Below are 26,266 nucleotides of genomic sequence, written 5' to 3' on the forward strand. Positions count from 1 at the left end.
CTTTAGCTGTTTTCTTTCCATCAGACTGGATTATTGTTTTATTAAAAGCATGAGAGGTGCATTACGTTTGTAAGTGTACAAATCCACATCAGGAAACTCATATTTCATCTTGTTTTTCTGTTTATTTATCCAGAGACCTTGGCACGAATACGAGCATAACTTCCAGATCATGTATAAAGTGGGAATGGGCCACAAACCGCCCATTCCTGAAAAGCTGAGCACAGAGGGGAAGGATTATCTGGCTCACTGTCTGGAGAGCGAACCCAAGCGCCGCTGGACTGCCAGTGCCCTGCTGGACCACCCTTTTGTTAAGGTATGACAGCCGAATCACAGGAGATGAGGCGCTGGTTTCTGTGCCAGATTTAAACTGAATGCCAATATTTCCTCACAGTAGATCCAATCAGCACATCTAGCGACATGTTACACCCTTATAAAAGTATGGAAACCAAACTCTGACACAACTAAATTCTCACTTTGAGCAACAAACACACAATTATCCATTTACTTTAGGGATGCACCGATATTTTGGCAGCTCAAATATTATTAAAATTTAGTGAATCTCATTTTGATGATTTTGCATGAACAAAACTCACAATATAATGATGGCAGTGAAGGTTTTTGCACACTGAAGTCTGAAATCTTCGTATGCTTTTTAAAAATATTCATATGAACAATTTGTCACGTAAACGAACCTTGCACACTGATTCTGATGCATATTAATGAATCCATTACAAAAAAAACCGCGAAACATTTCGGAGTCAGTTTAAGCAGCCATACTCTGTTCTCCTCTCTTTTCCAAAGTAGAAAAAGAAAGAGGAATAGGCTACATGCTGTGTTCATCCAATGCTGATGAAGAGGAAAGAGAGTTCTCCTCATCAAAGAGCTGTGCTAGATTATCCCCAAATGCAAAGTTTATTTCAGGAAAGCAGTGGAATTTTGATAAGATTGCTTGTAATACTTCACACATTCACGTACGTAAACAAATCCTGAACAAAGACTTGTAGTACCATAGACTTTATAATAGATGGCGTGTCGAAGCATCGGACCGAGAGTGGACCAGGCTTTCTATTATAATGTTTATGAGCAGTACGTCAAATGTATGGACACAACACCAAACAGCAGCACAGGTGCGCCAGTCACTGAATCCAGCATAGAGGGCTTCTCAACTGTTCGCCACATTTTGTCTTTGTTTTATGCACTGTCTGTCATAAAGTTATCTGTAGCTCAAGTGACGGCATTCTGTATTTGGCTTTTCACTTGTATGGTGGCTCTGAACTGTCAAAACACCTTTCAAAGTGATTTTTCAAATGTTAAAAGAACCCACTTTGAATTTATTTATGACAGACGAAAGTTTTGGAGGCAGTGTGTCAATACGACTGACACAACATGAGGTCGAATTTATTTATTAACGTGCAAAAATTACAGACGAAATTTCAGATTCAGTGTGCAATAACCTTAAGCTGTGAATTCTGTTATAAAATTCAAACTGCAAATGTTTTGATGTCTGTAAGGTTAAATAAACTTGCCAGGTATAATTTATTACCTTTTACCCTATATAGCCATCATTTCAATGTTTAGATTTCAACAAACAACTTAAAACAAGCATATAATTAAAAGGTTTATGTAGAAACTCTCGTGTAATTGAAATGCTTATAATGCAATTCATTTATTTTTGTTTAGAAAAATATCTATTTCGCCAGCTTATTTTTTAAAAACCCAGCATTGTGTATTTTAACTATTAGGCCTCTATGAAGTCATGTTTTATTTGTTCCCACATTCCATTTCTTTTCCTCTGTTTCTGTATTTTTCTGGACTGCATTTATTCATAGATTTTTATAAATGAATCTTGTTCAGTTTGTAATCAAAGTAGTGTTGCATGATACTGGAATTCGATACTAATCGATACTGAAATTTAAAATATGTCCATTTCCTGCAAACATTTGAGCGCTGTTGGGCACAATCTTAAACAGTTCTGATTTGCCATTGGATTCATGTGCTCAACAGAAAAGACTGTGATTGGCCATGAATCTCATCAGTTCACCAAACTCACCGCTGTTTACTGAGTGTAACGACAGATACAAGGTCACTGGATCGTTTTAAGTCGTGATTCATCAGCGGATCGCTTGAATGTCAGCTTGTAGACAAACCAGCTGATCGACTTGACTTTAAAACGCTCCAGTGTCCCTATATCTGTGGTTACGCTCGGTAAACAGCGGTGAGTTCGGTGAACTGATTACCTTCACGGCCAATCACAGTCATTTCTGTTGAGCACATGAATACAATGGTAAATCAGCGCTGTTTAAAAATGTTCACGGGAAATGGACGTTTTTAAAATTTACCAAGTACCAAATACCAGTATTGTGACAACCCTAATTGAAAGTTCCATAAAAACTACATTTTAGGCAACCTGTGAATTATTATTATTTTAATTCCGTTTTATTTTTCTTCGACTTAATTTCGAAATAACAATTGTGAAATTTTTTTTATTTCAATTAGGCAATTTTTTAAAATGATTTCTTTTAAAATATACATTAGTGTTCAATAGTACTTTTGATTGTGATTGTTTTTCGCACATAAACCTGTTTGTGAATTAAAGGGATGGTTCACTAAATAGTGTTAAGTGCTATTTCTTCTACAAAGATATTTTGAAGAAAGCTGAAAGTCTTTAACCACTGACTTGCATAGAAGAGAAAACAAATACTATGGAAGTCAATGGTTACAGGTTTTCTTACCATCAAGTGGTTCCAATCTTTGAGTGTTGTTTCTTCAACAAACAAAGATATTTTAATGAAAGCGGAACACCAGTAACATAGCAGGAAAGACAAATACCATGGAAGTCAATGGTTACAGGTTTCCAGCATTCTTCAAAATATCTTCTTTTTTGTTGGACACAAACTCAAAGGTTTGGAACAACCAAACCACATTCCTGGAGGACCACCAACACTGCATGTTTTGGATGTCACCTTTGTCTGTCACACCATTACAGGTCTTTAAACTCTGCTAATGGTCTGAATCAGGTGTGTTTGGTTAAGGAGACATGGAAAATGTGCAGAGCTGGTGGTCCTCCGTGAATATGGTTGAGAAACACTTGATTAAATGGTGAGTAAATGATTGAATTTTCTGTTTTGGGTGAACTATCCCTTTAATTGATTGATTTAGTTTCAGGTTAAGGTAAAAAAAAAAGGAAGGAAGAATTGCGGTGCATCGCTAATTACTAATGAGTGAGGTAGACAAAAACCATCTCATGCTGTCACCTTACTGGCATCTTGAATAGGGTCAATGGCAACAAACACCAATACATATATCTCATAGGGTTTTCTTTTACCTGCAGGTCTGCACAGATGAAGAGTGACGAGGAGGACACGTATTCTCTTAACGTTTACAAAAATGCTAGCACTACTTCACATGACATGAGGGAGGACGAAGGAAGAAACAGATGCGCTCTGCTCGACATGAGCCCCTCTGTGATGCTAAAGCAGGGCAAGTCTTGTACAGCAACACGGGACAGCAATGTCATCTAGACGAATGCGTTATGTACATACTGTAAGAATAGGGTTAGGGGGTTTTCTTTGTACAAAGCATATTGTAAAGCTGAAGTTGATGAGCCACTCTGTTGGTGATCGAGTCACAGGGAAACACGTGTTCAGAGACGATAATTCAAGAGACGTTCAAAGCTTCAGAAAATGGGAGACTGCTTTTTGACTGAGTGTTCATTGAAGAAAGCGTACAAACCTGGGACTGAGAAGGTTTTTAATTTTCTTTTTTGTTAAAATGGTATTTTTGTTTGCCTTGCTGCAGAGCCCACTGTTAACAAGTCATATTTAAGCCTATAGGTAGTTGTGCTGCGTCGGCTCAGCCACACGCTGACCGATGGCGTGCCTTTATCCTGGTGTTCAAGAGCATAATCAACCAATGAGAGGGAAGAGGCCAGTCTGACTCCGCCTTTCTGCTGCTGCTGCACTCGAACAGGTGGAGAAACATTGCTCCTGCGCAGGCATCAACTGCTGGTTCTCTGCTCCTCCAACAGTGTTTGCAATATTTAAAAAAGAATATTAATAAACAGACCGTTTTTTTTAAATGATGGCCTGTGTTTCTTTCAGCAAAACAAAAAAAAAAGCTTAAACCTGAACCATTTTAAATGATTCTTTCTGTAGTGCCGAATTCACTATAAAGGTGGTTTGGTTGTGCAAATGCCCTCATTACAGTACAGTACAGTACAATGTGATCGTGTTGCGCTGGTTGGTCACAGTCTCTCAGTTGTTGTTCATCTGCACGTCTTTAACTCCGTAGTTTGAACCCTTGTCGATCTCAGTCTGTCCAATCATCCAGCGCACCCCAACTGACACTGCAAAAAACAAAACATGGATTTGTCAGGGCTATAGCACAACCGCTAGTCATATTAGCATGCCAGTTTCAAACCAGTTTCAAGCAGTCAGTTTTGTATTATAATTCATTAGATTAGTGGTTCTCAACCAAAATGGTGTCAGTATACTGCATATAGCTCTAAATTAAAGTTCTAGACAGCACAAAGGTGTAGGGCTGCAACAACGAGCTGATAAAATCGTTAAAAATTGATTACTAACAGCGTTGGCAACGAATTTCATAATCGGTTCGTTGCGTGACGCAGGGACGTTTTTCAGACTGAAAACTGTATTTCAGCATGGAGCAGAGTGAACACGGTCTCTCTCGTGCACTGATAACAGAGATCAGCACCTCATAGACAGGCATGAGGAGAAAGCAGGGTAAATCACTACAGAATCCTACTTTTGTACCGTTTTGAAGTGAGGACCGTAAAGTCCCTGGTGCTGGTGTTTACTCGTTATCCAGCTTGACAAGCATAACAAGTTAGCGTTAGCTCGTTTACCCTTAGAAAAATTCTAATTGAGCTTCATATCACAATTATGCAGCGTTTGAACTGTTTAATGCTTATTTTATGTTTTAGACATGTAAATACACACAAGTACCAGTAAAACAAAACATTTAGAGTTTGTAAAACACACAAGGAAGTCGCACAATCCATTCAAATATAATTTGCTCAAGCGTTTAATTCATATCAGATATACGTAGTGAAAGTAACAAAGTTCTATTCTTTAAGTTTACCAGCCACTTACTTGCGTGTATTTGGGGAGTAACTGATGAATTTACGTGCTGAATCCTGCGTGTTTTGCTTTTATGAACGAGCCAAACGCGTGGCCGCAAGTAAACATGGTGACGCACATCTCACGTTATAGATCACAATCAAGATAATTTAAACGTCGTTTAAACAACAAAAAAAAAACTCACTTGCATGTTTTTGTGAATTGGAAGATCAGGTAACGTTAGCTGAGGAGCAAGCGTGTGAACGCTGAATTAAAACAAGAAAAAACTAAAGTTATACATTTCTTATGCTATTTCATGTGTCTAGTATGTATCTTGATTTAAAAATGTTTAGCTATTTGGATTGAAAACAAGACAAAACTACTTCGTTTTTTTTATTACTATTATTATAACAGCTCAGGGATGAGATTTTTTTTATTTTTTATTTAGGGTTGGAAATAAATGCTTCTTTTTTTTATATATATCCGATTCATCGATTAACTGAAAAAATTAATAAAAAAAGACAAATTAATCTATTATTAAAATAATCGTTAGTTCCAGCCCTACAAAGGTGCAAACTGTCACGTTTACATTTTTTAAAATTATTTTTATTTGCATAGATATGACAATGTTGTCCAAAACGATCCTCATTTTAACATCTTAAAATGCTGTATTGTCATTTTAGACTGAAGAACATATAATAAACATGAATAATGCTTCCATTTATTTGCTGACAGTATATAGTTTGACTGTGTATCTGCAATATTCACATCACTGGATTAGATTATTTATTAAAAGGTTAAAAGATAAAGATATTATTCAATAATACTTTTTAAATTATTTATACAATGTTGATCATATTATTTTACATTTGATTGTTCCATTTCTGTTCTTTCTTACTGTTTGACTTGCCAGAAAACCATAAAGCACTGTATATTTAACTTTTATCTTTGCTCTGTTGTATTTATATACTTATGCTATAACTTGTATTTTATGCAGACACACTGCATAGAAAAAGACTTGGTCATCCCAGTCTATCTGAACTAATGAAATCTTTCCAAATAGAGCCGTTTACATCATCTGATGAAATTATATTCATATTGCAATGTCAGGTTTTTCCAATATCGTGCAGCCCTACTACCTTTTTTTTTTTTTTTTCTGTAGTTTACACAAACAATTATATAATAAAAACTGTTCAAATAGCTGCTTATTCAGGTAAAAAAAAAAAGGCCACAACTGTGTAAAAGTTTACCGTTTTTCGCTGGAAACGATGTCATACAGTAGTAGTTATATACACTTGGGAAAATAGCTAAAAAACATTATTATTTTTTCGTTTAAAAAAAATATTTACTTAAAAAAACAACAACTTATAAATAATATATAAAATAAAGTTTGTGCAATCTGCACTCTAAAATAAAAGTACAGAGACTTTCACGGGGGTGGTTCTCCCCAGGAGGTTTAAATAGAACATTTATTAAAATGGACTTTTTAGACTCAAATGCTTACTATTTTACGGTACCGACCCAGCTTTTTGTACAATTTGTGTATGATAATAGACATGCGCAATATTTGACTGTTTTACTTTTTTTTTTTTTTTTCTTAAGGAATAATAATTTACGCAGTCATGCACACGTTTGGCAGCTAATATGATGGTGCTTTGTTGCTTCACAAAAGTTGCAGTTACAAAACAGCCAGTTATTCCTCACGCCCATTAAGAAACTTTATTAGCCCAATACTAGCTTAGGCCTACTGAAGAAAATCCGCTCTAACTGTAAAACTAAATAAATTGCTAAATACTCTTGACACATGAAAGTGTAAAGCCTGTAACCCACAACAAATGTGCAAAGTTATTGCGTATCATATTTAACAAACCTTTTCCTACGAATTTTATGTAATTTTTCTCACATGGATAATTGAATATTAATCAGATGATGTCATTATGCTGCTGTGCCGTCAGCCAATCGTTGCATTGCTGATCATGATTTTAAGGATCGATAGATCAGACATTCACAACACATGCTACGATCTCAGACCAGTTCATCCAGACATTTTAATCAGATCAGTTATCAGGATTAAAAGATCAAGGATCTATCAAATCTTCGATCATTTAAGCGAGGTACGAAGAACGGACCATTTAAGTTATTGGGAAAGATAAGCGAGACATCCAAAATATGTACTGTTGGTGTGCCTCCAGGAAAAGGGTTGGGAAACACTGCCCTAAAGTATCGTCACCAATATGTATTGGATGATTCTGGATCAGTTTTAAACTCTCTGCTGGTTAGTAAACAAAAAAAGGCCGATATATCAAATCAATTTATTAACTATGAATATCTGTTGCGTAATCCTATGTTGTTCTCAAGGTAAAAAATATAATTTGCATTTGCTCGGAAATGTCAAAGTGAAATGAAATGTACTAAATCTAGATATATTATAATGACATATAATAATAATAATAAGTGTTGAATGGATCCAATAGTTTACCATAATTATAAACTTAAATAATTTTCCCTTTTTCTCTTCAATATCTTTTTTCACTAAAGAGCATCTAGTTGAGACAATGGGTGTGTGTTTGAATAAAAAAGGCTGAGAACCACTGCATTCATGTTTGGTCAAAACACTAACAGGGTTCCCACGGACATGGAAAACCCAGACATTTCATTTAATTGTGTTTCCAAATCTGCTAATGTAGATGGATTTCTCTCTACTTAGTCTTAACCATAACTTTATCAAGTAATCACAAGTCATGGAAATTCAGGTGTGGGAACCCTGTACTACTCCAAAGAGAAACGAAAGAGGCTGAAATGAAAGCTTCATATAAACAGAATATCTACCACACATGATTTATCAAATCATGTAGATCAAGATTAGTGTGTCTGCATTCAGTGTTTAGATGAAGCTTTTACAGCTCTAAATAAATCTTTTAAACCCGTTTTCTCATGCTTTAAAGGTACATGAAATGCATTAAAGTCTTTTCTCCATGCTCTCTTGAAGTGACTAGCATGCAGTAAATCCATATAAAAAGTGATTGATGTACTTACTGCTATAGCACATAATGGGCCTCCTTTATATTTACATTTTCAAAGAAGAAAAAACAGATTGGAGGAAAATGGCAGCAGCATGTAATTTCATATTTACTCAACCACAAAACATGATCTGCTGCAATCATAATTGTCTATTAAGCCAGCTTTATTTGAAGAAACATGTCACTTATTTGTTTTGAAAGCTCATTTTTTAATTGCCCTAGAGTTAAACAGTTGAGTTTTATCATTTTTGAATCCCCTTAGCTGATTTTCGGGTCTGTTGGGAGCACTTTTAGCTTAGCTTAGCATAAATCATTGAATCAGATTAGACCATTAGCATCTTGTGCAAAAAAAGTAATTCTGTTTTGATAATTATTTTTAGCGCACTATGTAACTACAGAAGAGTTAAGCTTTAAATAGGAAAATTACCAAAACTCTAATGATGCTAATGGTCTAATCCGATTCAATTATTTATGCTAAGCTAACAGTGCTCTCGGTTAAAAAATGGAAAAACTCAACTGTTTTACTCTAGGTAACTTGTAAAATGAGCCTATTTCCAAAAAAGTGAGGTGTTCCTTTAAATTCATTAGAAAAAAAACAAACACTCCTGGCCCTTGTCCTGATCCCAAATACCTGCTAGACAGAAGACAAAGGTGCAGACGATGGTGAAGGTGGATCCTGACAGCAGCAGTTGCAGCAATAACATGCAGATGGGATACACCAGCACACACACCCAGAACAGCCAGTTCAACAGCGCCCAGAGTCGACGCGGAGCATTCGTTATGGGACCCGGAAACCGACCCGTCTGTCTGTAATGCTCTTGGAATTCATCCTGAGTGAAATGGGGAAAAAAATGTTCAACCTTACCTTTGGATGTTACTGATTGGGTAAGTCATGGGTAATTGCTTTAGTAATCTAGTAGTTGGTTGTATACTGTTGATAAAATAATCTAAAAAAAACCTAAAAGCCTCTTCACATCAAAAATGATAACTATACTGGCCACTTGCTAGTACTGTATATCAAATTGGATGGCTTTTTCTTTCAGAACTGCACATCCTAAAGGTGCACTATCGATAGAGATCTGAGCACACATTTATAAAACCTTTTATCTGGCCACAGAGTTGTAAAATGTTTTAGCTTATTGCAAACATGCTGAGATTAACTTGGTATGAATGGTGTCAGCTTGATTACTAACTCTGCACAAACTGGTTGGCTAATGGGGAGGGAGAGGAGTCTGTTTCTGAGATTAACTCATGGAACTATTGTAGAGTGCAATACTTCGTTGCCATATTCAAATAACAGGTTTAAAATGAAGGCTAAGTCAAAATTTTAAAAAGTATGTTCCTTGCTTTTAAAGTTTGTGTTCAAGTTCTTTAAGTTAATGTATTTTCTAAGAAATTGAGCAAATACATTTTAAGTACAAATATATATTTATACAACAGTTCTGTCTGGTTTTTGAATCTGATTGGCTGATAGCTGTGTGATATTCTGCAAATAACAGCATCCCTACAACCCTTCGCCGGATTTCCAACTATTTACAATGTCTTCTAACAGGGACATACATTCAAAAAAGTTACTGGCGAGTTACTGATGTGCATATCTACATTAATCTAGATTAAAATGGCTCATATGAATTCTGCCGAAGGCATTCAGAATATGTGTGCTACCCAAATAATAAGTCTTTGAGAATGGGTTTCTCAAGCCAGGTGGCGCATTAGACCAGGGGCTCATCTCCTGTTTCCAAAATGCATCACAAACTGCTTGAGAAACTGTTCTACTATGATAATTGGTGATGAAAATAAATTATGTTCAATAAGATGTACTTGTGTTTATTAACTGTTTATTCAGTTAAACATGAATTTTGAACTGTAGGCCTACATAAGCTCCAAACAGCGATTTTTGATTACCTTAATCCGACTTAAGTAATAACTGATCTAAACAGAAATGGAATTAAGACATGTGGAGTAACCATATATTAGTGGCATTATTGAAGTAAACACCGCAATCACTATTACAATCATGTAGGACTTTTTGCCATATTTTCCGACAAGATCCACACACGCAGCTGTCAGTAAAGGACCGCACACATGCACACACACATCGCGAAATGCAGAAGTGTTTTTTGTTTCCAATTGGCATGCGTTATTAAATTCCATAACACCCTCACCAGTCCTTACTCCTTTTTTGCGTCTAATACCCCTGTTTGTCACGGGAGCATGAATGAAATGTTCATGAGTTAAAGTGAAACTGCCGTTAAAAGTCAAGCATCCTGCTGATTTGATTCAGATGGGCACTTTTTCGTCAGACACCGGTCAGGTATACATCCATGCTAAAACAAAACAAACTGACCTTTATTTTATTTATTTTTTTAAATCGCGCTGTTCACAAGTGGTAATTTTCTGATTTATCAGTTCAAACCAGTTTAGTTTTTCTCCACTGATCTCAGGCATCACAATTGCACCAAAATCAGACATTCAAAATCCCTAAAATAACATTCCTTAACCCTTTACATGCCCACTGAAGCGCACGATTGGCCGATTTGATATTTGCATTAAAAAGCAGTTGAACAGGTTTACCTAACAAAATGGCCGTTAATTGCAAGTAACATAAATTTGAAATAAGAAAACTAATAAATGAAAAGCTTAAAAAAACAAAATAAAAAAGCAAAAATAAAGGCTACATCAAATACATACTGTAACCTTATATAAATAATGCTAAAACAACAGAGACCAGTGAAATTCCTCCTTTAGTTCTGTCACTTACTTTCTCCTGGTAGAGTTTGTGAAGCCAGGCCGCACATTCTGACTCATCCTCTGGGATGGAGTCCAGAGGAATCCGCCTAGACACAGAAGCAAATCCAAACACATTTATCTTGTTCATATAAAAGTCCTAAGGTCTCACAACACACTCATATAAGAAGTCATAACTAAGTGATGCAAACATTTATAAATGATTGTGGAGACTGCATTTTGAACTTTGTTATAGCACGACACATGAGCACACAACATATTGCTGTTAAATATTTCCGAAGGGCATTGCAAAACCCTTTTCCCTTTATTCTTACCTCACATATAAATCCGCATGGTACTTTTTCCCATTGAGCACCCCTAGTAAAGTTGGCATTTCGTTGTTTCTGAAATTAAGCGTAGAATCGTACACAGCAGTAACTACAGAGGAGACACAAACCAAGTCAGCAAACGAAACCCTCACAGGATACTATTACCCAAAAGGCACCTTTAATTTCACGTGTTTCATTTGAAAACAACATTAAAAGAACAAATCCCCCTTTTTTGGAAATAAGCTTATTTTACAAGTACCCTAGAGTTAAACCGTTAAGTTTTACCATATTTTAACTCATTAAGATGATCTCTGGGTCTGGCGGGAGTACTTTTAGCTTAGCTTAGCATAAATTATTGAATTTAATTAGACCAGTAGCATCTTGCAACTGATTTTACACAGCACCGTTACCTAGATATCTAGCCGGGGACTTTTTCAAGTGTCATTGCTGCAGCTGGGGGTATTGCAGCAAAGTTATTATTACATATTACATAAGTTATTGTACAGGTATGTGCCAAAAAAATTGAATATTGAGGGAAAGTCCGTTTATTTCAATAATTCGTTTCAAAAAATGAAACTTGTGTGTTATATTAGTTCACTACACACAAAATGAAATAATTCAAGCCTTCATTTGATTTAGTTTTAATGATTATGGATTAATAAATGAAAAAAATTCCAATCCAGTATTTCACAAAATTTGAATATTTTATGTGACCAAAAAAAAAAAGAAAATAAAAAGTTAAATACATGTTGGCCTACTGAAAAGTGTGTTAATGTACTGTATTTTGCCCTCAGTACTTTGCTGGGCCTCCTTTAGCACTCATTTCAGCATCAAGGCGATGTAGCATGGAGGCGATCAGCTTTTGACACAGTTGAGGTTCTATGGTAGCCCAAGTTGCTTTATTATCAGCCGGGTCAGGTGAGTTTCCTGGCCAATTAAGAACAGGGATACCATGGTCCTTAAACCAGGTACTGGAATCTTTGGCACTGTTTGCAGGTTCCTGCAAGTTCTGCTGGAAAATATAATAATAATCTCCGAAAAGCTTGTCTGCAGCAGAAAGCATGAAGAACCCTAAAATGTCCTGGTATTGAGCTGCGTTGACTGTGGACTTGATAAAAGACAATGGACCCACACCAGCAATGACATGGCTCTTCAAACTATTACTCACTGTGGAAACTTCAAACTGGACTTTAAACAGCTTGGCTTTTGTGTCGCTCCGCTCTTCCTCCACACTCTGGGTTTTTGATTTCCAAATTAAACACAAAATTTGCTTTCATCTGAAAAGAGCACTTGGGACCACTGGGAAACAGACCAGTACTTTTTCTCTTTAGCCCAAAACAGATGCTTCTAATGTTGATTTTGGTTCAGGGGTGGCATGACGCATGGAATTCTATAGCTGTAGCCCATGTCATGCAGACGTCTGTATGTGGTGGTTCTTGATGCTCTGACACCAGCCTCAGTCACCCTTTCTTGACAATCCTCTCCAGGCTGTGGTCATACCTGTGCACCTTTTCCAGCCACATTGTTCCCTTTCTCTTAACATACTGCACTCTGTGAGCATCCAGTTTCTTTTGCAATTGCCCTTTGAGACTTTTCCTCCTTATGGAGGGTTCCAATGATGGTCTTCTGCTCAACCGTCAAGTCAGCAGTCTTCGCCATGATTCTGAAGCCTACTAAGCCAGACTGAGATAATTTCAAGGTGGACTAGATTGAGACACAGGAAGCCTACAATGTTGAACTTCGTCATGATATTCTAATTTTGTGAAATACTAGATTTGAGTTTTTTTCATCTTTAATCCATAATCATTACAATTGAATCAAATGAAGACTTGAAATATTTCACTTTGTGTGTAGTAAACTAATATGACACACAAGTTTCACTTTTTGAAACAAATTACTGAAATAAATGGACTTTCCCTTGATATTCCAACTTTTTGGCCCATTCCTGTATATTAGTATGATTATTACGCCACATGTAGTTCCTTGCTATATTGACCTAGAACAGTATACAATTGGTATACAATATAAATGCAGAAGTGTCAAGTTTAAAATAGGAAAATGATCAAAACTTTTTTTTACATTTTTTGAGTGACATGCTAATGGTCTAATCCGATTCAATGATTTATGCTAAGCTAAGCTAAAAGTGCTCCCGCCAGACCCGGAGATCAGCTAAATGGATTAAAAACTGGTAAAACTCAACTGTGGAACTCTGAGAGAGTAGTACAATGAGCCTTCTCCAGAAAACAGGGTTGTTCACAATTTGCCTTGGCTAAAAGCACTGTCAGGCTCTTTATTACTTGAAGAAGCTCTCACCCTTTCCCCTGAGGTTCTGGACCGTAACACAAAAGCCCTTGGTTCGAGGTAGAAGATGGTACTTGAGTTTGGGGAGACCTTTCTTCTCTGCCACCTCCATGCTGATCTTGTGCTTCTTTTCTGTGAATCGTGTGCCCTCACAGTGCAAAAGGAACTGCACATGAATCATAAAATATATTAGCAAAGAAAGCTTGGTTATGTGTAACAACTTCAGAATGACTTGAATGTCAGGCAGACTACCATCATGTTGCTATTTGGAGCACTGGAATATTTAGCAAAAATATTGTATGTTTTTCAATTAATAAATAACAGCATATTAGGTTTGGGACATAATCTTGACTGAATTTTGTATATTTGGTTATTCAGTGAGCTATTCTTTTAAATAGTTCACCCAAGAATGAAAAATCTGTCATCAATTATTGATCACAGCCGTTTATTATTCCACAACTGTTTTTTTCTTCTTCTGTTGAACACAATATTAAAACTGGTGACCATTGATTTGGATAGTATTTTTTGTCTGCTATTGAAGTCAATGGCTACTGGTTTCCAACATTTTTCAAAACATCTTCTTTTGTGTTCAAAAATAGAAGCTTAAAATAGTTTGAAACAACCTGATGGGCGAAATAAGTATTTAACACAACAAAATAAGGCCGCCTCTCATATAGAGAATGAGAATGAGTTTTTCACAGGCTTCAACAGATTGTACAAATCTTGATGGTTCTTTGGATCTCTATCAAATCTGATCTTTCTTTTGTATTTTCTATTGCTTGGGCCATTCTACAGCTTGATTTTCTTTCTCTGAAAGCATTTGAGAGTTTTCTTGGCTGAGTTTTGGTTCACTGTCTAGCTGAGACGTCCACTCTGGTTTCATCTTCATCATCCTGCTAATGTAGATGTTGGACAGTAGCAGCTAATATTCATTTATAATGAGGAAGGGCAGAGGGTTGTTGAATAACTACTGAGAGATTTTAGCTGCTGTCTGGGCTTTCACTGCCTTTCTACACCTCCTGTGTTCAATACTTTTTCCCTGTGTCATTTCATTTTATTACACATAACTTCATCTGTAAACTAGTTAGTTTTGTTTTCTTTGCTTATATAAATTTCTTTGGTTGTTACCAAAATCCGATTAAAAAAATTTCAAGTCAACAGCACCTTTAGAAATAAGTTTTCAGAAAAAATAGTGATGTGTGCAATACTTATTTCCCCCACTGTATATATTGAATTTTTGTGGGGGTTTTTTGGGGGGGTGGGGCTTTTTAATTATTTGGGCTTTTAAAATATGAGGTAAAAAATCTTATGCAACAAGATGACAAACGTACCCAAAAGAATTCTGGGTAATCTTGAAGGTTGCGCAGACTCTGCACAACTGTCTTGCGATCCTCTTCCCATTTCCTTTTGCAGAAGACAATCTCCAGGAAATACCACATCCAGCCAATCACAGGAACAAAGGACAGTTCCTTTTTCGCCAACACCTTCGAGCTCTTAAATCAAAACATGGTAAAAGCAATAGTGCATAAGAGTTTTAGTTTACCCTAGTGTTATAGGTTAGTGCTACACACCCAGCTTGCTCCAAACCAGTCAGAGAACCTTAACTTCAATTCCATTGCTACTTTTTATTGGCATTCTCATTTAGAATCATGGATTTGTTACAGTGTTAATTGTATGGTTTTTTATCTTACCCCTAGAACACCAAATCTCTCACAGAAGGTCCAGCCAGTCATAAAATCAATCTCAAAGTTATGATTGAGGACAACAATGGCATTTTCTTTGCCGTAGAGACGAAAGCTTTCTGGATCTGTGTAAAGTGTGCATTCGGTCCCAGACCACCACTCCAGCAATGCTACCAATTCTGAACAAACACAGGGGAAAATGAAGATTAGAATATAATTGCAGAAAGTATTTACATATTCATGAAGGTGTAGTAGCACAATTAGTCATTCTTATATGTACATACTGTAAATAAAAGAGATTTAAAAAATGTCAACTTCCTGTTTTTTTTACACTTGGTGCAACACTGAGGCTTCAAACAGGAAATAATGATGTCAGCGGTGGTTTGCATCAATCTGCTTCACTGAACAATACAACTCACTATCAATATAATCTGTCTTTATTGGTCGAGAGATGATGTTAATGATCTCCATGACTAATTGCAATTTTTATTGATTGTTGCATGTTTTTATCATAGTATAATTGAGAAACATCAGAGTTATTTCTCAAACCCATACCTAATAAATCCAGTAATCACAAAAAAAAACTAAGAATTTTCACATGTGGTATTAATTTTATGCCATAGATGTACTATTGTGGTTTACAAAAACCATTTGAGATTTTTCATAATAAGATTAACAATTTGGCTTTTCTTTTTTGTCATTTTCTTTTAATTTGTGACCACAAAACATTGTCTTTTTGCACAGGTATTTTATTGGAAATTACCCAAAATACATTGAATGGGTTAAAATGACAAACTTTTCAGTTTGTTTTAAAAAAAAAATCATTCAAATATTAACTAAAGTTCACATTTAATTCATATATTTTGTACATTTCCTACTGTAAATATATACAATTTCATGTACATTTTATGTATTTTTTTGGTGCCTTTTCCCTATATCTTTTGCTCATATATACATACATACATACATACATTCATACATGCATGCATTCATACGCATACATACATATATACATACATACATACACACACACACATATACATACATATATATATATATATATATATATATATATATATATATATATATATATATATATATATATATATATATACACAGTATATATGAATAATAGATATAGATAATAGGATTGATTTAATATGCAGTTTTAATGACATTTATAGATCTGATATATTCGAAGATGTATGAGATTTACAGTTTTGAGAGTTTAATTGTTGATATTAAATATAGCCTGAAGCTAAAGTGGTTCTTATATCTGTTTTGGTTCTGTAGCAGCAGCAAGAAGTCAACAGTTCAAAAAGTAAGTGGGCCAAGTGAGTGGAGTCCAAAGAAGGCATGGGACGATAACCGGTTTCAAGGTTTGGAAAAGTCTTAAAACCGCTAAATATTTCAGTTATACCGTTCCTAAGGTATATCAAAGGTTTTAATGTATTTTTGTGTTGTAAAATCAGTGTTTTTGAAATTAATGAAGCAAGCAGAAGTCAATGATTTATTTGAATTATTTAGCCTGACATGTTTACTGCTCCAAAATATTTGAAATGTTTCCTAAAATAAAATATTGTATTCAAAGGATGAAAAAATTTGTTTTAACACAGACATTTAAAAATAATATATTTTAGTGCGGTTATCACAATAATATCAAGTCATGAAACCGTGATATTTTTATCCAAGGTTCTCATACTGTTGGAAACTTATACCGGCCCATGCCTAGTTCAAAGTGATTTTCTTTGCCCTTTTCCTCACTCTGCAGATTTTGGAAATTGAGAAGACCAGTATTTCTCTGAGCATTCTCTATGCTTTTTTTGGTGCCTTTTCCCTATATCTTACATGTTGTAAAATCATTCCTCTCCTTTGGCTTAATCCCTGATTTATTAGGGGTCGCCACAGCGGAATGATCCGGCAATTACTCTGGCATTTGTTGTATCTGTCACAACCCAGCACTGAGAGTCCACCAATTCGTAAACTCCCTGAAAAACTCCCACACACTCCCTCATTTGCACACATTCATACATTTACAGCCAATTTATTTTATCCAATTCACCTATACTAATAACCTCTTAGCCAAAAATTGTCATAAAAAATATTGACCCCATCCTAACAAACCAAAGGTGATGTATAAATCTCAATTTAAAAACACAGGCCAGACAGAATCTGCAGACATTATTGGCCCATTTCTGCAGAGAATTTTGGGAGTCTCATAACTAAAACCTTAATAATACATTTGTAATGTTTATACTACTACTAATAATACTTAATTTATTGTTGATAATGCAAATCATATTATAGCCCCTTAAAGCAAGTCTCATATCTAATGTATCTACTAAAAGACAGAAAATATTACTTTACAAACTGTATTGAGAATAAATCATATGAACATTTTTATTTTTGTCAATAATATTACTAAATAACACGCACATTTACACAAGTAAATAAATATACTCAATGATGGACTAAAAATCTGCATATTATTTTTATAGTTTCCTTGTGGGCCTATTTATGACTAGTTATGTGCTCCAGGCTCACATACATCTATTAATTTATCATTTAAAAGAACATCAGTACATCAAGTTAAACAAAAAAAATGTTGCAGGACTTACGACTAGCAATGGAGTAACCCAGTCTGCAGTTGATTTTGCGTGCGAGCTGTTTGTTAATGGGCCACAGAGGTAGAGTACAAAGCTGCAGCAGGTTGATGATGATTCCACTGACCAAAAACACATAACAGATGATGAGATGGCACAGCAACTGGGTTTTCAGCACTTTCAGAAGACCCATCCTTATCATGTGGTCTTCACTTCCCCAGTCCCTCTACAAAATCCTGCGGAGAGAGAGAAAAACATGCATAACCCTGCCAGTTGTATCACAATAAGTAAAGAATTATCATAAATAAAACCTCAACTTACAAGACATATTGCTCAGTTGAAAACTTTATTTGGAATATGAAAATCTACCTGAGCTGATATTCAAACTGCCTGTTTGCAGCAAAGAGGGAAAACATTTATGCTTTTTTGGTGTCTTTTCCCTACATCTTATGTGTTGTAAAAATCCAATGGCTTAATCACTGATTTATCAGGAATCGCCACAGCAGAATGAACCACCAATTACTCTGGCATATGTTATGTCACTACACTAATTAGTAAACTCCTTGAGAAACACCCATACACTCTCTCATTCACACGCATTCATAAATTTATGGCCAGTTTATTTGATCCAATTCACCTTTACTGCTAACCAGCGATCTTTTTGCTGTGAGGCAACTGTGCTAACCACTTAGTAAAAATCTCATTAAAAACTAATAAAAATGTCCTTTTTTTTTACATATTTATTTGTTTTTTGTATATTTATACAACAGTTCTGTCTGGTTCTTAAATCTGATTGGCTGATAGCCATGTGATATTCTGCAATAACAACACTCGTACCGCCTCTTCACCCTTGTGTATTACTTTGATCCACATACAGTGATAAGTAAAGTTTGACAAATGTTGCAGCTGTTAGACAACATACTGTATTTTTGAGGCTTTTTTTAGTCGAGAACGTGGTTGTTTAGATTGCAACTATGCAGTTAATTTATAAGAATAGTGCCTATTTTAAAATATTTATCATTTCGGAGATTCAGCGCATCGGCCGCCATTAGCCTGTTTGAGCAGACCAAAGAAAGTGACGGTTGACGTTCGCCACAAGATGACGACAGAGACCGCATAATAAGTGCTTAGAGGGAGAAAAACTCAGTTTTCTCAACATAAGTTTCAAAATACAGCTGAACAAATCATTATAAATCAGGTATGTGACTTTCTAAGTCAATCTCTCTCTTTTGTATGCTGTAGGCTGTATTTATACCATAGTCTGCTAATGTTTCTGGCAGTGTTTGCTTTGGCTTTTTGTAGGTAATTATTGTAATATCCCGATTGCAACAGAAAAATACTGGGAAATCTCTGTAGACTGATGGCATTTCATGCCGTTCCACTATATAATCTTAAAATGTGAGCATAAAATACCTGTTTTGTCATCACTTTGGACATTAAGCTTTAGAGAATCATTCAAACGCTAGCTCTAAAGTGACGTTGAAGTAGCAACGATTTCTGCTGTTCTGATGTGAATGAGTGGCGGAAGAAAGTAGGTCCTTGGACAAAAGGGTTGTTGAGACGCTCCGTGTTTAATTTTCTTTTTTTATATCCACGATTGTGATGTCGATCTGATGTATAAATGCAATATCACACTCGTAGCGGTGCGATATGGCAGTATATCATCACAGGTGGGACACTGAGGCACTCGGCTTGCGGCCTCGAGCCAACGTGCACCTCCCACCCTATCGCACTGCTATTCGTGTGATATTGCTCATATATTTATATATATATATATATATATATATATATATATATATATATATATATATATATATATATATATATATATATATATATATATATATATATATATATATATATATATATATATATATATATATATATAGTTGAAGTCAGAATTATTAGCCCCCCTTTGAATTTTATTTTCTTTTTTAAATATCCCAAATTATGTTAAACAGAGCAAGGAATGTCTGATAATATGTTTTCTCCTGGAGAAAGTTTTATTTGTTTTATTTCAACTAGAATAAAAGCAGTTTTTAATTTTTAGAGATAATTTTAGGGTCAAATTATTAGCCCCTTTAAGCTAATGTTTTTCGATTGTCTACAGAACAAACCATCGTTATACAATAACTTGCCCAATTACCCTAACCTGCCTATTTAACCTAATTAACCTAGTGAAGCCTTTAAATGTCACTTTAAGCTGTATAGAAGTGTCTTGAAAAATATCTAGTGAAATATTACATTAGAAATGTGTTGAAAAAAAAAGTCTTCTCTCCGATAAACAAAAAAAATGCGGAAAAAAATAAACAGGGGGGCTAGTAATTCTGACTTCAACTGTATACGTCTGTGTGTATATATATATATATATATATATATATATATATATATATATATATATATATATATATATATATATATATATAACGTATAGTAACAAAAATGTATAATAGATTTAATGAATAGTAGTTTTGAGAGTTTAATTGTTTAAAGTAGTTTAAAGTAGTACAGTTTTGAGAGTTTAATTGTTGATATTAAATATAGCCTGAAGCTAAAGTGGTTCTTATATCTGTTTTGGTTCTGGAAATCAACAGTTCAAAAAGTAAGTGGGTCAAGTGAGTGGAGTTCAAGGTGATTTTCTTTGCCCCTTTTCTTACTCTGCAGATTTTGAAGATTGAGAAGACCAGTATTTCTCTAAGCACCTATTATAGTCCTCTGATGTCTGACCAAAACATATATTTATACAACAGATGAACACATGAAAAATCTGAGTAAAACAATTTCAGCAGCTCCTGTGGCATGCTGAACGTCCAACATATGTTTACAGTGATCCGATCAAAAGTGGTCAGCTGAGACGCATTACTTTTTCCAACTTGTATTAGCATCAGGTCAAATGAGTTTCTTGTGACTCTCTATGTGAGGCTTTTGTCAAGACCCTTCCCTCTTATTACATCACACTCTACATTACTTTCATGCGAGCGCTTATTGTGAGACAGAAGCACTAGTGAATGAACAAACACGTTATGTGACTTACAAAAAAGCGGGAGGGCAAGCAAACAAAAGGTGTGGTCGACAACTTTAGCTTTGGCGGTGCAAATGTAACCAAGAAAATGAACAGAGGGGAACTTTAGTTGTCAGAGGACTGGACTGGTGGTCCTTATAACTAACTACCCAGTGCAAAAATCTCTGATGATTCACCACTGATGGAAAATATTGGGTCTTGTACTTAGTGAGGTTCCTCACGCCTGTCCTGACTGACACCAGATCGTTTAAAATTCAGAGCATTTCATATTTGTCCCTATTTGTGTTGTTTAGACCCTACTCTGAGGCTAATTTAGTTCTCACAAATGGTCTTTTTACAACTAAAATAATTATAAATTTAAAACAATCAAACTACGCAGTGGCGTCTACCCTCGAAACATCAGCTGATATTTATTTATGAGAACATCATAAATATTTGGCTATTTTTTTGTGAGTTGTGGTATGCCTACTTTGACTTTCTGATTTATAATCGTGTGTGGCATCACACCCACACTGAGATTTTACATATTGCCTGTTGGACTGTTTTTTTTGTGCAACTAAAATCACTCCCAGTTTGGCAATAGTTGTAGTAACTATGAAAACTACCATTATTGTGACACCAGAATTGCTGACAGAAAGCAGTTTTTCAGCTTGTCAAAGTAGCCACTCTTATCTCCTTTATTAGCATGTTCCTGCCATTGTGGTATATGATTATATTCGCACTACTATAAGCATCTTCTTTAGCATGACAAAGTTATTGAGTTTTGCTGTAAACCATGCTTTATCTATACTGAATGATGCAAATGTAGATTGATGTTACTGTTCATAGTGACCATGACACACCAAAAAAGACAAAAGCATTTTCAAAGTAGATCATTCGGACTCAAGAACCAGTGTGACTGGATCTTTCAGCCAGTTCATTCATTCATTCATTTTCCTTCGGCTTACTCCCTTTATTCATCAGGGGTCGCCACAGCAGAATGAACAGCCAACTTATCCAGCACATGTTTTACACAGCGGATGCCCTTGCAGCTGCAACCCAGTACTGGGAAATATCCATACACACTCATATGCACACATGCACTACGGGCAATTTTAGTCACCTATAGCGCATATCTTTGAACTGTGAGGGAAACCGGAGCAGCCGGAGGAAACTAGGGATGGCTGACGTGAAACTGATGTTTCAACAAAGTGTCGAGATCCCGAGGCTTAAGTGTTTCGAAACGCTGCACCAAAGCATGATCCGATACACCCAGGTCACGTGACTTAAGCGATTCAAACCATCCGTGATTTCAGAAGTGATTCGAGACCTGGTGAATCTGCGCTTGACTGACAAGATTTTATGTAGCCTAGTGGACCATGCGTGTGCGCAGAGTTAATCTGCTGCAAATGGCCAGCGTTTAAATCCCAACATGTACAAACTCTGAAATTATGACTTTATTAAAATACATCATGTTACCTTTTAATGACCTAAACAACACACATTTGTTTACAAAGTGTTCATTTGGACATCAGACCAATGTTAAAACAAAACATGTTACAAGAACAGAACATTAAAAAACGAATATCTATAGTTGCATCACCCTGGATTCGAACCTATTTTCCATGCATGCTAGTCTGAAACTCTCATTGCTTAACTAAATTACTTGAAACATCAACTCTACAGCGTGGGGTTTAATACCTCGATTTGCTTAACCATTTATTTGCTGAAGCTGTTCCAGAGCAATACATAAAACTGGTTTTAAAACATTTTGAAGCTTCGACACATTTGCTTCGACTGTTTCAATGTTTCATGAAGCCTCGCTTTGTCCACGCGAAACCACACGAACACAGGAAAAACACGCAAACTCCACACAGAAACGCCAACTGACCCAGCCGGGACTCCAACCAGTGACCTCCTTGCTGTGAGGTGACAGTGAGCCACTGAGCCACCGTGTCACCCTCTTTCAGCTAGTGAGTCTAAGCTTCACATTTTTTTCTTAGAAACTCACATACATAGAAAATCAAGAAATGTTAAATTTGATGCTCAGGTTCTGTGAAGGATAGAATATGAGTAAATACATCAATACAATCCTTAATATTCTAGTGAATTATACAAGAGCAATGAGAATGGAAAGAGAAATGTGCTCTTTCTTGCTGGGTAAATAGTTCATTTAAAGTAGAATTTGAGAAACTAAGAGTGCATTAGATGAGGTGAAAGGTGACTCCTCGCCCTATCATTAACGTCATCTTTTATATGTGCACAAGTCTTTTATGCCATAGGGCAAAGGCTTAAATAGAAATGTCACTGTGCCACTTATGTGGCTGTGTGTTTTGGCATAAGCGCATTTAGCTTTGTGGGCGCAGTGTTTAAAAAAAAGTGTGAACTTTGATTTGTTTAAAAAAATATTGTGGTTAAATGTGCAGAAACTGACCACAATGTTTCTTGCTTGATAAAAATGGGATTTTGAGCTATTCCAGTGACTGTGATCTTTTGAGTAGGTTAAGATCATTCATTTTCATTCATGGATTGGAACATTTAAATCTGTATGATAATTTTGTGTTATGATAAAATTGTGTATGATAATTGAGTATATTTTCATACAAGAAATAGCAATACACTTCCAAACTGTACACCATGTTACTGGAGGTACTTTATCTAGGAGATATTCCTATTAAACTTGAAAGAGGATAGATATCTATTTAAGATATTACTGGCATCAAGTAAGAAAGCTATAACCCGCAAATAGTATAAAGAAGATACACCAACTAAAGATGAAAGGTTCAAAATATTAGCAGAAGTTTAAAAGTTGAGCAAAAAATTACACATGCACTTCCATTACAAAAAAGAATGGCTGGCTTTCTCCACGGCGAAAATATAATTATCCATAATTTAACATTTACATAATTCTAGAGGTTATACATCATTAAGAGAATATATTTGGCAAAATTTTATTTCATTTTATTTTATACTTATTCTATTTATTTATTTAATTTTAATATATTGTTAATTATTATTATTATTATTTGTTTGTTTGTTTTTTGTTCCCACTGGTTATATGTTCCTAAAAAAGCTATAAAAACTAAGTATAAAAAAAGAAATAGCTGTACACTTTGATAATATGATAACTGATAAAGTAGTAAAATATTTTTTGTTCCCCTTTTGAAATTGACATTTTTGTTCTTCTATGAAACTATGTGTATTTTTTTATGAACGACCCGCAAAGGTTAAGAAAGTACAAGATAGCTAACAAGTAGCCTACATTTGTGCGTAACAAGTGAGTCATTGAACAATTCATTGAAGTGGGTCCTTAAAGTCCCCATTAACCAGAAGCTGCGACCGTTATTTTTTCATATTGTGACGCAGTTCCTAGAGAAACATAATATTAAATGACACAACAGTGGGTGTGGCTTTTTTTTTTTTTACTGTGAGCTGAATGGATGTAGTAAAGTAGGCATTTCGTTTAGGAAGATCAGTGAAAAATGTTTGTGGAGAGTTATCCACTTGTTAAGTGTGACGTCACATGAAGCAACTACCAAGTCCAAGCGCTCTATCAAAATGTACAGGGAAACTAATCAAATGGTAACAAAAAACGTTTACAAAGCGCTGTAATACTTTCGAAAATTACGATCGATATCCATGCCTATTATCAGATGGCCAGAAAGCGATGATTTTTTTATAAATTGTTTAAATATAGGTGTCTGTGATGGAGCAAGTCCAGAGAGTAATGTGTACACCATGATTCTATATGAAATTCACTTTAATGTGTGATATGACTAAAAGTGGACATAAACTAATAATTTCTCTATTCAAATCAGTACTAGCTTGGACCCGAAAACAGAATTCTATAGGTCACCGATACGTCACGACTTAACAAGCGGATTACAACCTAACAGACAGCTCCTGCTCACCATTTCTGTTTGTTGTCAAAGCTGACAGTTGAAGCAGTGTGATTAAATATTTAAGCCACGCCCATTTACTTAGATATTTGTAATCTGACAATGTAACTAAAAACAAACTGGAAGTGCATTTTCAGATTTCAATTAAAGATTAGAAGAGCAAATAATTGTTTTGTTCTTAATGACATGCACAGATGAATTGTTCACCACAAAACTAGCAATGTGAGCTAACAAAACCATATGGTTAGCTGGATTTCATGGGGACTTTAAAACACCAAATATGCAAGAATTAGGAAAGTAGAACTATTTTTTTTAAATAATTTGATCCATGAGATAAAATATATCAAATAAACGGCTAATTTCAATCAGACAAAACGTCTCCCTCATTTGAAGTCGCTCCGAATTTAAACTCCAAACACAATTAATCAACTAAAGGGGGCGTGTCAATTCAGTAGTTTCAACCAATGAACGGCCCCTCCACAGCTACTATTCGGAAATCGATTAGTTCGTACTGTAAAGAATTGAGCAAAACAGTAATCACGCGCTTTCAAAACGAAAACTATTATACGCTTATTATTATATGCTTAACACGACTCATCGAAAACGATTCACCAAACGACTCTCATTCAAAAACTAGGGAGTGAAGCTCCAAGGGTGCGCCGTGTTTGAACAACCAGTTCAACCTGAATAAACTTCACACTCATCGGCAGACACAACTGTCAATTCACCAGCAAACCCCAATATAAAGTAGACACTTAGCATCTAATGCACATTCAGAGTACATGTGCTACATAAGCAGATAAAACTCTATCTTCCAGTTTGTCAGTTAAGTAGCATTTTCCTGAGCATCACGAGTGAACAAGACAGCCATTGAAAAACATCGAGTAAAACTCACATGCACATGAGTAGATCACATACAAAGAGAACAGCACTTTATCTTTCATTAGAAGAAATTAAAACTGTACCTTTTGTCCCTGTCGTGGTTAGTAACAGTAGAGCAGGCGTCTCATCATATGGAGCTGGCTATAGAGAGTGCATGACAGAGAGATGTGGATCTGGTATTGTGGCTGATGTTTTAAGTTGCTCAGCTCAGCCTGAGACAGATTCCAGCGATGGCACCGAGCGGAATATGAGACCACACCCCGCACCAAGACGCCTCGTGAACGGCTCTGGATCGTGGGCAGTGACTTCAGAGGGTCACTATGTCATTTCCTCTGGCCGAGGCCAACACTGGTCTGCTGTTCCTCACACTATTTTACACTCTGCTCACTTTCCACCGGCTCATGATTCATGAAGCAAATCCTAAAGTACGCTGGCAAACTGAAGGCATCACCTGAGCGTGGGTTGGTTGCGCCCTCTGTCGGATAAAATGGATATGTTTATTTTATAGACAAAGGAAAACTGTTGAAGAGAAACCCATTGTTTTTCTGTCAGATAACATGAAGGCTTGAGTTGTGTGTAGGGAGAAACGTTTAAATGAATTAGTAGAAATGCTGTCAGCATTTTATTTGCTTTGTTGCTATATAGATACAATATATAGTACAATATATCAAAATGATATTGTTATTGTGGGCACTTTGAAATACTGTGAATAATTTCTTAATGTTCATTTCTTTTTAGAATACC

General features: G+C 35.6%; 2 protein-coding genes across 4 annotated transcripts in view; one reads left to right on the forward strand and one right to left on the reverse strand.

Moving 5' to 3' along the window:
• The window catches only part of map3k4 (mitogen-activated protein kinase kinase kinase 4), a 59,790-nt gene extending 55,709 nt beyond the window's left edge, over positions 1-4,081 (forward strand). For all 3 annotated transcript variants that reach the window (XM_056470945.1, XM_056470947.1, XM_056470946.1), the window contains 2 exons: positions 134-313; positions 3,332-4,081. In XM_056470945.1, the coding sequence (XP_056326920.1) occupies positions 134-313; positions 3,332-3,352 (201 nt within the window). In that variant the 3' untranslated portion in view covers positions 3,353-4,081. The remainder of the gene's footprint in view (positions 1-133; positions 314-3,331) is intronic.
• Positions 3,736-25,944, reverse strand: agpat4 (1-acylglycerol-3-phosphate O-acyltransferase 4 (lysophosphatidic acid acyltransferase, delta)). Its single transcript, XM_056470948.1, has 9 exons — positions 25,606-25,944; positions 17,756-17,976; positions 15,147-15,316; positions 14,787-14,948; positions 13,468-13,621; positions 11,161-11,263; positions 10,860-10,935; positions 8,730-8,928; positions 3,736-4,345 (listed from the first exon to the last, which is right to left on the reverse strand). The coding sequence occupies exons 2-9, from the start codon at positions 17,940-17,942 to the stop codon at positions 4,254-4,256; spliced, it is 1,143 nt and encodes a 380-aa protein (XP_056326923.1). The 5' UTR covers positions 17,943-17,976; positions 25,606-25,944; the 3' UTR covers positions 3,736-4,253.
• Between the last annotated feature and the right edge of the window lie 322 nt (positions 25,945-26,266).

Source organism: Danio aesculapii, chromosome 13, assembly GCF_903798145.1.
Source record: "Danio aesculapii chromosome 13, fDanAes4.1, whole genome shotgun sequence".
NCBI classification, from domain to species: domain Eukaryota; kingdom Metazoa; phylum Chordata; class Actinopteri; order Cypriniformes; family Danionidae; genus Danio; species Danio aesculapii.